The 12,441-nt window shown below is 33.9% G+C and overlaps 1 protein-coding gene across 2 annotated transcripts in view; it reads right to left on the bottom strand.

The window, feature by feature from the left end:
* Nucleotides 1-2,658: 2,658 nt before the first annotated feature.
* Nucleotides 2,659-12,441, bottom strand: part of klg (klingon) — a 473,422-nt gene continuing 463,639 nt past the window's right edge. Inside the window, exons 9-11 of one of the 2 annotated variants that reach the window (XM_083111405.1) lie at nt 11,511-11,718; nt 7,771-7,880; nt 2,659-4,538 (exon numbers count right to left, since the gene is read on the bottom strand). In XM_083111405.1, the coding sequence (XP_082967531.1) occupies nt 7,774-7,880; nt 11,511-11,718 (315 nt within the window). In that variant the 3' untranslated portion in view covers nt 2,659-4,538; nt 7,771-7,773. Of the gene's footprint in view, nt 4,539-7,770; nt 7,881-11,477; nt 11,719-12,441 lie in introns of both variants that reach the window. The other variant, XM_083111404.1, reaches the window with a different exon arrangement.

The following is a 12,441-nucleotide window of genomic DNA, read 5'->3' on the forward strand; positions in this document are numbered from 1 at the left end:
GACAGAACTAACACTCACCATGGATTAGAACCTTCTATTCCTATCTCCACGACAATGCGTTGACCAGTACAGAAGCCACGTTGAAATGCTCGATACGAATGGAAGATTTAAAGCCCCGCTTAAAATATCTAGCTTAATTCGTCGAATCCAAAGCAGAGGGATTTACAAAGCGAATTCTTCTCTTCTACTACACATCCTTCTTTCTGCACATCTTTTTTCCCTCGACTTCTTCTTGCTAGGCTCTAAGAGCTTCCCTCAATGATCTCACAGCCCCTCCGGAGCTCCAGTTTTTATGTCGCCGTATATTTCAGTTACAGGGTACCGGCTACCTACAAGGGTGGGCCTTCCATACGGCGTGGGGGGGATCTCGAAACTGCCTGGCCTGAGCTTCGAATAATGATTGCCCCGTCTATATTTGAAACTGTAAATCTTTCTTCTACTCCCCACTGCTAGTAAAAGCAAAGATGAGCGGGCGTTTGGCAAGAAAAGAAACAGTGCATAGCAGAACTTCCGTTGGGGCTTGCAGTTCCTTGCCATCTTTGTCCGAAAGGTCATCTTGGACAAAAGTCCAGGAACGGAAAGAATTGCCATTTCATTTCTCTGGAATACAAAACATGCATGACCCTGTCTTCCACGTCTTTCCTTGTCTTCGAAGCCACCCCATGCCATTGTCCACAAAATGATAACAGGAATATTGTTGCAAAAGATTTATTGCAATGGAATATCTCTGAGGTACTGGTGCGTGACGAGTCAAAGAACATCTTATATCTTATATCTTACTTCGTGTTCCGGGCGCAAATTCTTCTTCTGCAGTGTAGAATGTGATATGCCAAAGGTCTCAGGCATTGTACCAATTTGAACAAGAATTTTTACAATGAATTTTGGGCCAAGGTACCATGTGTATACTATTGATTAATCTTAACAGAAATTCAAATTTGGATCATACTTATGCACTTCTTGAAATTAATAATCACACATGTATGGAGGAGCTGTCTCGGTACTCTCACCCGTTTAGCAGCTGCCATGACATAAAAAGATTTGAAGGGGAGCTAAAGAGGTAGAAGGACACAAAAATTTCCATAAGTTAAACCACAATGATGCTATTATAGGTTATATTGATAGTTAAATAAAGTTTCTAAAAACTGTGCGGTGGGGAGAGCTGCTTTTCTTGGAAGGCTGCCGCACTCACGATTTTGTCATCGAAGGTTCAGGGAACAAATCCCGATTCAAGCATTGATGTTCGTTTATGCCGCCTCCACGATGGCGTAATGGTAACGTCGTCGCCTTGTAATCAAAGAGTTCCGGGTTTGATATCCGGTGGAGGCACACAGTGTTAAGTCCAATCCCAATTAGCCTTTCTGTGCATAACATGGACTTTAAGAAACAAAACTCAAAACTTAAACTCGTTTATGAGTGTTCCTTCATCGATTTCATCTAATCATCATTCATGCTCATTGTGTCAGTGAACCCTGCATGAACAGAAAAGCGACTGAGCATGCAAACACAAATATAATGATATTGCCTGTGCATGAATCTGAATCATAACAGTATAATGTAATGGCTAGGGTGTGTCATTGATATCAGGGATGCTTATATTTAGATAATCATGATAATTTCGAAATTATCAACTATAAACTGAATACTAGAATTGCAATGATAACACATTCAAAACGGTTACACCTTGAAATGAGGAAGCCATTGAATCAACTTCTTTATGTAAGGTAAATTAAAAAGTTTATAACAATCATTACTTGAGGGGAAAACCGTTGTCTAGCAATAATGAAGCTATTTTAAACAATTCAAATTTAAAGCATTGTTCTCTGAATGAGAAAAAAATAATAAGATATTAAATACTTGCATGCGAAATTTGTTAAAGAGTATACTTAAGTTGAACTGTCAGTGTTTACTGAAATATAACAAAAATACTACCAGAACTAACTACAACTGTTCCCCAATGGGTTTGCCATATATATTTCTGACCCCTGAGAAATGTCACTAATATTTACACAAGAAGGAAAACGGCTACATAATAAATAATTCCGGAATGTATGTGAGAGTGTCATCACTTGTCAAATCATTGAGGTTAAATATTTATGTTGGTTTTTACTTCAGTATGTTAACACAGCAATGGGAATGAGTTCATATTGTATTAAGCTACTAGAACACACAAATACCCACTCAAATATGTACACAACCATGCACTATACTACTATTTACACTACAGGTAACAACATGTTTAATCGGGATACTAAGGCAACAAGCATCATTGTTTGTAATTTGATGGCAAATTATTGAGAATCTAAAAGGAAAACATGTCACAAACTGCAATTTTCTGTTGTTTTCATCCAAGTAAAACTGAATAAATTTTAAAAAAATATTATATGTATAAGTTTATGTTTGGTATTTGTAAAGATTGTAAACAGTGATGATAGAACATGTATATTATGCCTGTAATGTTTGCTGTAAAATAACTGTAAAATGGCATATTTTGACTTCTGTGCTTTTTCCGGAACAATCTAGAATTATTATTCCCTGACATGCTCAACGAAAAATTAACGAAAAAGTGTTCATGCTAACATTTCACTTCTTCATATAACTTTTCTTCTTTATCCTAAATTTGAAATTATTTCTCTTCTATGGTCAAAACAAATAAGTACATATTTTATCAAAATCTTTATTGTATTCAGACGATTTATATTTTATTTACATTATGTGCTTGCATTCACAAAAAAAAAGTAACGGTAAATTTTCAAACACTTTAACAGCAAATGAAGTTGTACGTGTTTCTGCAGCAGACATAAATCACACACAAGGACAGAATGACACAAATATCACATCATCACACACTAGGCATTGTTATTCGGACATTCTCTGTGTGGAATTATTCCAAATGATACTTCACTGTCATTTAAAGAAGCAGCATATTTGACCAGAAACAACACTTTCTTTACTTGTGAAAAATACGGTTATAGCAATCGGTATTATTACCACTTGAAATACTATCTCCATATTTGCAATCAAACCAGAAATATACCTTTGTTATTACATTCAAAGAGAAATTATCACATATTCTGCAGAAAACTGTACAACCACAAAGGTTGAGAATATTATTGCCAAGGATAAACAGTGGAAATAATATTACAACGAAATGTCAATTATTACAGCAATTGGATAAATATTTGGAGAATGACATAAGGCGTTGAAAGCAAATGTAAGAAAACACACCTTAGTACACTTTAACAAAGCACAGATGTTTCTTCATAAAAAAATGAATGATAAACATGTACTGGATACTGTATCCCCTCTCTCTCAATCCACTGTTTGGTAAATCATTGAAATGCTTAATTGTGAATGATTAAGGTTTACACTGCCGTTTGCTAGTGAAACATATGCGTCATTGATTGTTCAAAAACAGTAGGTTTGTTTTTAATTTGTTACTAATTTTAAGAATGGTATCATGTGATAACTGGTAGTGTGGAATATACTAGTTTTGATTTTACTCACAGCTATGTCATTACCCTACCATGTAAGGTTAGAGCATGTTTATATAAAAATGATTATCTTGTAAGGAAGTAAACTTTATTATTTATATTCTTTATATGTTTATTAGGGGAAATGTGCTTTTGATAACTTTCAAATAAACTTGTCTGGTGAAATTACGAGAAAAAGAGAGAGGGAGAGGGGAATATCTACACTTTGACTTCTGAAGGGAAAATCTTTGGTGTTTGACTATCATTGATACACTTTGTAAGGGCTATTGGAGGGGAGGGATAGAGGTTTTGCCAAACAATTCACATTTGGGTGCACTGCACTCGTATAATAACCACTTGATTAGGTCCCACATAGGGGTTCAGTAATATGGCACTACCAACTTTTTTTTTTTGTTTCATATGAGAATTCTGTCTTGGTCCTTCTCTCACTTCCAAAATAGAATCACACCACACACTGAGCAACTTCTTTCTTGTACCAAATAAAAAAAGGAAACTTGATTTGTCTTGTCGACATGATGCACTACATGTCACCATGTACTTGCAAGCGGAAACTGACTTGGGTTCACATGCAAAACATCCATTTCTTCGTTTGAAGTTCCACTTTCAATGTTATTAAGTTTTCTTTTGTTAACAGAGACATAAAAAGACAGATACATTTTGATAAAGGTAGAGAGCAATTAATGACATTACATCTATTCCGCTCCATACTTCACTATGGTTTCTCTCCTCAATTTTTTTTCTTAAAAATATTCTGGTATTGTTTTGTTTCTTAAAAGTCTAAATGTGGACGCATTGAAAAACCTTCCTCTTTTACGATAGTCATAAAGTTTCAAGTTTCTGACGAGTTGTGTCTTAACACAATTACCATGTAATTCACAAATTAACTTCTCATTCCAGCATCACTTATTTCTTTTCTTTGTTCCACCGATGTAATGTTTAACATTAAAAGTTTCATTTCCATGGAAAAAAAACCTTGAATCTCCAAAGAAATGATGCTCTGCTATTTCAGGCAATCAAGTAGAAATCTTCAAGATTACTACCTGCAAGCTGAAAGAAGCAAATTTGTAAATCAGCAAATGCACTTACATTTTTTGTATATTTAACATGCACAAAGCAGATTTTCGTACTTTCTTGTATTTTTACGAAAATCTTTAGAAGACTGGTATATTGACTTCTGCTTAAGTAATTGGCTTATTAATTAGTAATTTATGAAATTTTTAATGTAGTTTAAGAAAATTAATATTTGTAAATGTAATTTTGAAACAATTCTAGGAACACATTTTGTTACATATCTTTTATTTCTAAAGGAAATATTAATAATTGTGAACACGTACTGAAAACAAGCTAATTCAAATTCAAATTAATTAATCCAAACCATTGACATTTCAGTGAAAAAAGATATAAACAGATAAAGTTCTTGTATCGTTTTAAATATAATTTAAAAAGCATTATAAACGACATTATAAAAGAGACTGGTATGAAAAGAAAAAAATATGTATTATATTTCAATTAAAAGTTTTCATTACCATCATGTATTAATTACACTATTTGGAAATATATTATGTTGCACCTGAGAAACTACAGCACTCCTTCAAAAATGTTACTTTTCATTCAATCGAGACGAAAGTTGCACGAAAAGTTATAGATTCAATTTTTCCTAAACCGCCCCGGCAATATAACCCGCTATATCCGTGGTATTTACCCAAGGTAAATAGTACTAACTACCCACAATGAGCCAACACTACGAACATGATTGAACTAACCTAAAATAAATTAATGATATCACCATAAAAGCAAATTGGCACAATCTACCCAAAACTGATTAATGCTAACATCACCTAACTACAGGTCGAACCAACTCTAACCAGAACCTACGTACCTCCGAATTACAACGACCTTACTGTGATGTGTGCAACACCTTACATAAGTTTGTGTCAAACAATGAATGCATCTGCAAACTCTCAATCAAGGAACTAGGATACTTTTGAAGTGTGTCAGTCAATGGAAGCTTAATTTCACTTGCAATCCACAACATTAACGATTATGATAAGCAGGGACAAGTAGTACCTATAGATGTTACGGTACAAAAATCGAGCATAAACATTACCAATTGGGTAAAGACCAATGTCAGAAACTGACAATCTCACTAAATAATATGACCCTAGATTCAAACATTAATAAAGTGCTCCGAGTCATTTGAAAAGACTTCAGGTTGCACAAAACAATACTCTGTGGATTATTACTGAGGCAGACAGATACTTCCAATGTTGAAATTAGAGATGTTATCGAATAGGAAACATTCTTCGAATTATCAGTACAATATAAAAATAATTTTATAAAATACTTAAAAGTACTTACGTTGGTGAGTATGTGATTTACGTGAAAGATACACGCCTTGTCTGACGCAGCCAATGTCATAATTAAATTGGCATAGTATGTCTACCTGATGACGGGATTAATTTATCCCGAAACGTAAAAAATTGATATAAAGAGGAGAACTGGAATAAAATACTTAGGAAAGCATATAAAATATGCAAAGAAGATGGGAGGTTATGGGGATAGAAGGAATGATAACAAGGGAGGAAAGAAGCAGGATAACGAAACCAACTTGGAGAATAAGAAATATAAATACATCGGTATTGCGTATTTCAAAGGAATTTCGGAAAAGATAGAAAGAGTAGCCGAAGAGTACGGTGTAAAATGCGGGATGAGGGCACCACGAACCGTCGAGGAATATTTCACAGAATATAAAAAGTATGGAAAAGAAAGGAAAAATAAAACTGAAGATGAAAAAGGGGTTTACAGTATTACATGTTCCTGTAATAAAGAATATATAGGTCAAACCGGCCCGAGCATGAAAATTAGATGGGGAGGAACACGACAAATATATAAAAGAAGGGGCACCAAGAACTGGACTTTCGGAACATGTAATTGAAGAAGAGCATGAAATTGAGGAGCGGGAAATTAGGAGGGTTGATCATAAACCATTAAGTAGAAATGTATACGAGGCAGCTTATATCTGCAAAAGGGAGGGATAATAAATTAAATAGAAAAGATGGGAACATTGACGAAAAGTGGATAAAAATGTTCAAAAGGTGGGACACAACAAGGGGAAAAAAATCGGCTTCCAGGTCACCTCGGCCGTGGTTAACGCGTCTCGCGAAATAGTAGATTTCGAGTTAGATATGACGTAACCCAACGGAAGTAAAGGGGAGGGAAAGGAAGTAAGAGGGGAAATGCACCGGACCCCACAACTTCCGACATTCCATGAGTGGCCTCCTCAGTCTAGTGTACAGCGTCTATCGAGCCACTCCTGAAAAAGTGGTTTCCTAACATGTTCCGAGCACTATTGTTTTAGTGTTTTAATGGATACACCCATCGGGATTTTAACGTAATGGTAGGAATAAGGCAGTTTTACGCGTTCAGCAGCCTTAAGTCATTTTTTTAACCTTTATACCTATTTTTACCATACCTCTTGATCCACTCCTTGTCTGGCGCAGCCAATGTCAAAATTAAATTGGCATAGTATGTCTACCTGATGAAGGGATTAGTTTTATCCCGAAACGTAAAAAAAGTTTCACGTAAATCACATACTCACCAACGTAAGTACTTTCAAGTATTTTACCAAATTACTTTTTATATTGTACTGATAATTTATACTACGTGAGTAAGTCGCACCTGCATCAACATGAATTGATGCTTCGAATCGTACTAAAGTTCTGGACACTTCAGCCACACCATCCCAATCCTATCATTAGTGAAATTGGATTGTAAAATCCACGTTGACACATATATAAGCTGCCAAGTATGAACGACTAATATAAGAAGATATAAAACGATTTAGAACTGCTGCATCTTATCCTGCCACCAGGAGAAAAAACAAGCAAATCCAAACCGCGACAGTTGCAGAGAGGACTAAAATAACATTAAAATAATCCTGCCATGCCATCCCTACAATGAAAATAATGAGTCAGAGCCCAACGAGGGTTCACAACCAAATACAAACACCACCCTCCAAGATACTGACTTGACTGGTATTCGCAAAGAATGCACAAAGATCCACTTTCTGGAGGGAGTGCAGAGGTTCCAGGCAAAACTTTTTATTTTCACTGTCAAGCCACAGAGAAAATATTTATAATGTAAAATAAGTTTGTAGAACATTTTCAGATTAAATTTATATTTTTTCTGCAGTTTGTTAAATATCGGAATAAAAATCGTAATTATGAATTGTAATGGTTAATTAATTATAAAGTAGGTGCATTACTATAAACAAACTTACCTCCTATAATACCAGACTAAAAAGAACAAATGTAACTGCTATCGAAGAGGACCATTGCTTTGCTGGTGATGAGTTTTCTGCTGCTGTCAAGCCAAGATCCATTTCTTGTCCTGTAAGCACAACAATATATGATATAGAATAATGCTACAATGTGATCGTAACGCGACAAAACTGAAAGATAACGGCTTTGAAAAGACCTGCAGACGATGTATAACTTTCTGCAGATATACGAGGGTTACAGCAAAAGTCATGTCAACTGTATTTTTCTCAAAGTTAAACGATGGTACTACAATAGGATCGTATGTCCCTGAGAACATGACACCCGGAGTGTGTGGACACATCACTAGATGGCTGTGTGATGAACATTGTACAGACGACAGCGGTAATTTATAATTAAAGTCAACCGTTCGTCGAGAAAGAAATGCCAGAAAATGCCACAGGAAGCTGGTGGAAACTGTGGGAGAACAATGTCATAGCGTAGTATGCGCCTCTTTTGTTCCTGTAACGTTCCTGTGCTTTCAGACTTGTAAACACGTGTGACACGATGCTATCTTTAAGGACGTTTTCTCGCTTCCCTATCCCACACCTGGTACAATAGATCTTCACTGTTCATGCATTCCACAATACCATACACTGCCCCTTCCATTTGTATATTTCGGATTTTCGTGCTGGTCCCACATTCTCGCGAAAAAAAAAATGTTGCCATGACTTTTGCTGTAACCCTCGTATATATGATACATTGGCGTATGACAAGATGAGATGGAAAATTTACATAATGTAATGGAAAACAATTTATATGTGTAAATTAATTCTAGAATTAAAATCATTGAATTTATTATCAAAATTGGTTGAAATTCGAGAAGTATATGCTATACATATGTAAATGTAAAGTATGCAATTGAAATTTTTAAAAAAGGGGCAGATAGGTACAGTGCATAAACAACCTTTTGAGAATTTAGGAGGGATAATACCACAATCTTACATAAATCTAAAAATTACTACTTGCAGAACAATTCTATAGAATTGGCATACAGTTATTTGAAATATAATTACACTAATTTATAAATAAAATAATGCAAGTTAGAAGAACTATGCAAATGTACTGAAAACGAATAATAATTAAAGTCCTCATGAATTTTGTATACCAAGTCAACCATGTATACATACACATTTGAAAACTTCTTTTAACAAGGAAAATAGTTAATTTGTGGGAATTTATATGCAAATGTGTGAATTAGGATCATTAATTATATCTTCATTAAGTTCTAATATGATGTAACTATTTATTTTTAAAGTACATATATATATCTTCTAGGTAATTATTAAATATAAAATATTGATGAATTCTAATATGATAGAGAACACTTCGACTAGTATTGACGACTGAAAACATTCCAGGTTTTACATACATTTTGGATGAATTTTGTTTACAAATGACATTTGTGTCATCTGTATGATTCATCTTGCTGGGAATGAATTTCACATTTAAACATAAATTTTAAATAAATAAAACAAAATATTTTAAGAACATATCTATTGCATTTAAAGAAAAATGGTATAAATACAATCTACGAGGATCTATTCAAACTGAAGGGGTGGGTAATCAGCGAATTTGCCCCTCCAGACATATATTTTCTTTCCCAACGTGTACATCTTTAATTAAGTTCCGAACTACAGTAATAGTTTCACATTTCATATCTTCTATCATTTTTGTTGCTATTAAAGAAGAATTCGAAGTAATTTTTACACTAAGTCTCAAAACAAACGTTTTTTAAGAGTTACGTAAAATGATAATACTGATAATAATTGCGATAGAATTAAAAGTTCTTTAAGATGAGAGCAGGAGCACTGATTTTCAGTTTCACCCCAGGCGATGATATCTCAAGAACTGGTTCTGCGTATTATAAATGATTCAACGTTTGATTTCTATGTAATTAATTCAACTAAAAGTAGCGTGTTTTATAAGTATGTATAAAATAATAATGACGTTGATTTAAAAACATATTTTTGTATTATTTACTTTGAGCCCAACAAAATGAAATAAATTAGCATGTATTTATTAGATAAGGGACACCTGACGCACGAAGTCTGATTTTTGCCCACGAACTTGCCTTCTGAAAAACTACATTTCAGATAAAAATATAAAAATAGGACACTGTATTTACAATCTGTGATTTAATAGTAAAATCACACAATTTTTTATCAAATGCCCTCTAGCCACTAGCCGAAGTGTTCATACCATAAACAAAATCGTTCATATGTATTCCCAAAAAAAATAGTATCTACTTTTACATATCATATAGTCTACACATGCAAATTCTATCATTTTATTTTTAACCATATGCATATCATTTCCTACAACCGACAAAATTAATACATAACTACCTAACTACTATACCAAGTACGTGCGTAATACTCTTCTTAAAATATCTAAATCGTTTTAATAATGTCATATTCTGAAATGTTTAATATAACTATTTTCTACTGTCATTTTAGCATCCGGATATATGTTCATAAATAAAGTAATGCATTCTATTATCAATGTAGAATACATATTTTTCAGCGTGATTTCATGTTAGTAAAGGTGTTTTAATGGAAGTACAATCTTGAAATTATATTCATATAGGTGCTGATACTATTTTTCTTAATTTTGTTGTTTCATTTTATTGATTTCATTGTTTTGTCCGAGTTAATGGCAACAAAATATAATGAAGCTAAATATCCCATAATAGAAGATTGTTACACGTGATTTATCCTCATATGTCCAATGTTTTGCAAGATGCAGAAGAGCCTAACTAAATTGTGTCCATGATAATTTTCCCTCAGGAACAAGCATAAGAGTGGATTTTAATCAGTAACATGATGATTTTGAAAGCACATACTCATCAATGAAGTAACATGTATATGATTCCTTGTACTCATTTCAGACTATAATGCTTTTAAGACACCGCATTTCGAGTGTTATTCTGCATTATCACTAATTTCAGTTATATTTGGACGTGCTGAGTGTCTTGTGTAAGTAAATGTAAATATGTTACTACTGGGACTGTGATTGCTAAACGTATTTCATAATATTAATTTTTTCATGTGCTTATTAACCGATATCATTCCAGTATTGCACTTTTTGTTTCCAACAAGCGAGAAAAAAGTACTGGTTACGCCAGTATAGAAATACCACATTTATGTTGGAAAATCCACCTTGTACATGAAAAAATATTATTTCGTGTTGTATGTGAACTTGTGCACTTACACTTACATTTAAAACCTCCCAACCACCAGAGTAACAGAAAGACATTTTGTGCGTAACTAAATAAAAAAAGCAACAAACATGATTCAAAATAAAGATAAGTGTATCAGTTCTTCGTGAAAATTGGTCACAATAAATGGTAGAACATGGGATTCACAAAATTGAACACAATTAGTTACTGCTTTGGATATCATGTTAGTAGAGGGTCACCACTAACTTATTTTTGCGAAATGCATATGTGACTGACAGTTGTTGCCACTGGAAAGATTTTACGTATATATTAAAAAACAATATTACTTATAACATAAATCAAACACTATATTTACAACACAAAAAATCCCAAAACCATAGTTAGTAAATGGCTAATTGAAAACCTTCACCAACATGCTACGACTATCAAGTTTTCAATGTACTCTACATACGAATAATGGTATAATATGAGATAATGTAAAGCAGTGACCTTGGTCTTCGATCTGTGCAGGGATTGGCTCACCTGCTCCACGGGTTGAAAAGAGAAATCTTTCGGACTCTTCACTCCAGCCGTATTGGTTCTTAGCTCTGATCACTGCCTCATATGTGCTTCCTGCTTCCAAGTTAGGAATGTTGTGAGACATGACATGAGTGAACGTGTCTTCTCTCTTTGGGTGGAAAATGAAGTTATGCCATGGATTTGCATTGAATCCAGTAACATTATCCTTTTCCTGGGGAAAAATATTTGAAAAACAAAACTGAAAACAAGATACGAATTCTCTTTGCAACACCATATAATTTTTCAATATTCATAAATTTTAAATTATATATTTTCAACAATTCCTACATTGAGAGAAAGGAGGAGACCTTGCATTACATAATTTCACTACAAATGTTCATTTCAAATCAAGTTTACAGTTTAAATTATGGCTCAAAACACAATGTACAGTCACGGACAATTTTGGATTTTAACGATACAATTTACAATGCGGGACTGTCCGCCTACTATACTCCCGCTGGGTATTGAACCCGGAACAACTTGATTACAAGGCGACGACGTTACCGCTAAGCCATTAGGGAGGCCCAATTTAGTAAGTTCTTTGAAGAAATATTTATTAATATATTTATATATGTAACGTTCACCTACTGTTCCGCGAGTGTCTGAACTACTTCACTTAAGAAACTGTAACAGCTCAGCGTGTTACTGACATTTTTACCTCTTCGTGAACAATATATGTTATGATATTTTACCAACCTAAGGGTTGATTGTCTATTACCTCCTTATGCATACATATATATGGTGTAACATTAGTTGAAATATGGCTTTTGAATAATGTATGGGCACATTGTTAACTAGTAGGAACCTATAAAATGTTAAGAGAAAAACAATACTTTTTCTATATGTATTTAGCTGTTGACGGTTATATTATTTTTACGTGTCAGTGAATCAGCTA

This window comes from Lepisma saccharinum, chromosome 25 (genome assembly GCF_977018435.1).
Source record: "Lepisma saccharinum chromosome 25, izLepSacc3.1, whole genome shotgun sequence".
Lineage (NCBI taxonomy): Eukaryota > Metazoa > Arthropoda > Insecta > Zygentoma > Lepismatidae > Lepisma > Lepisma saccharinum.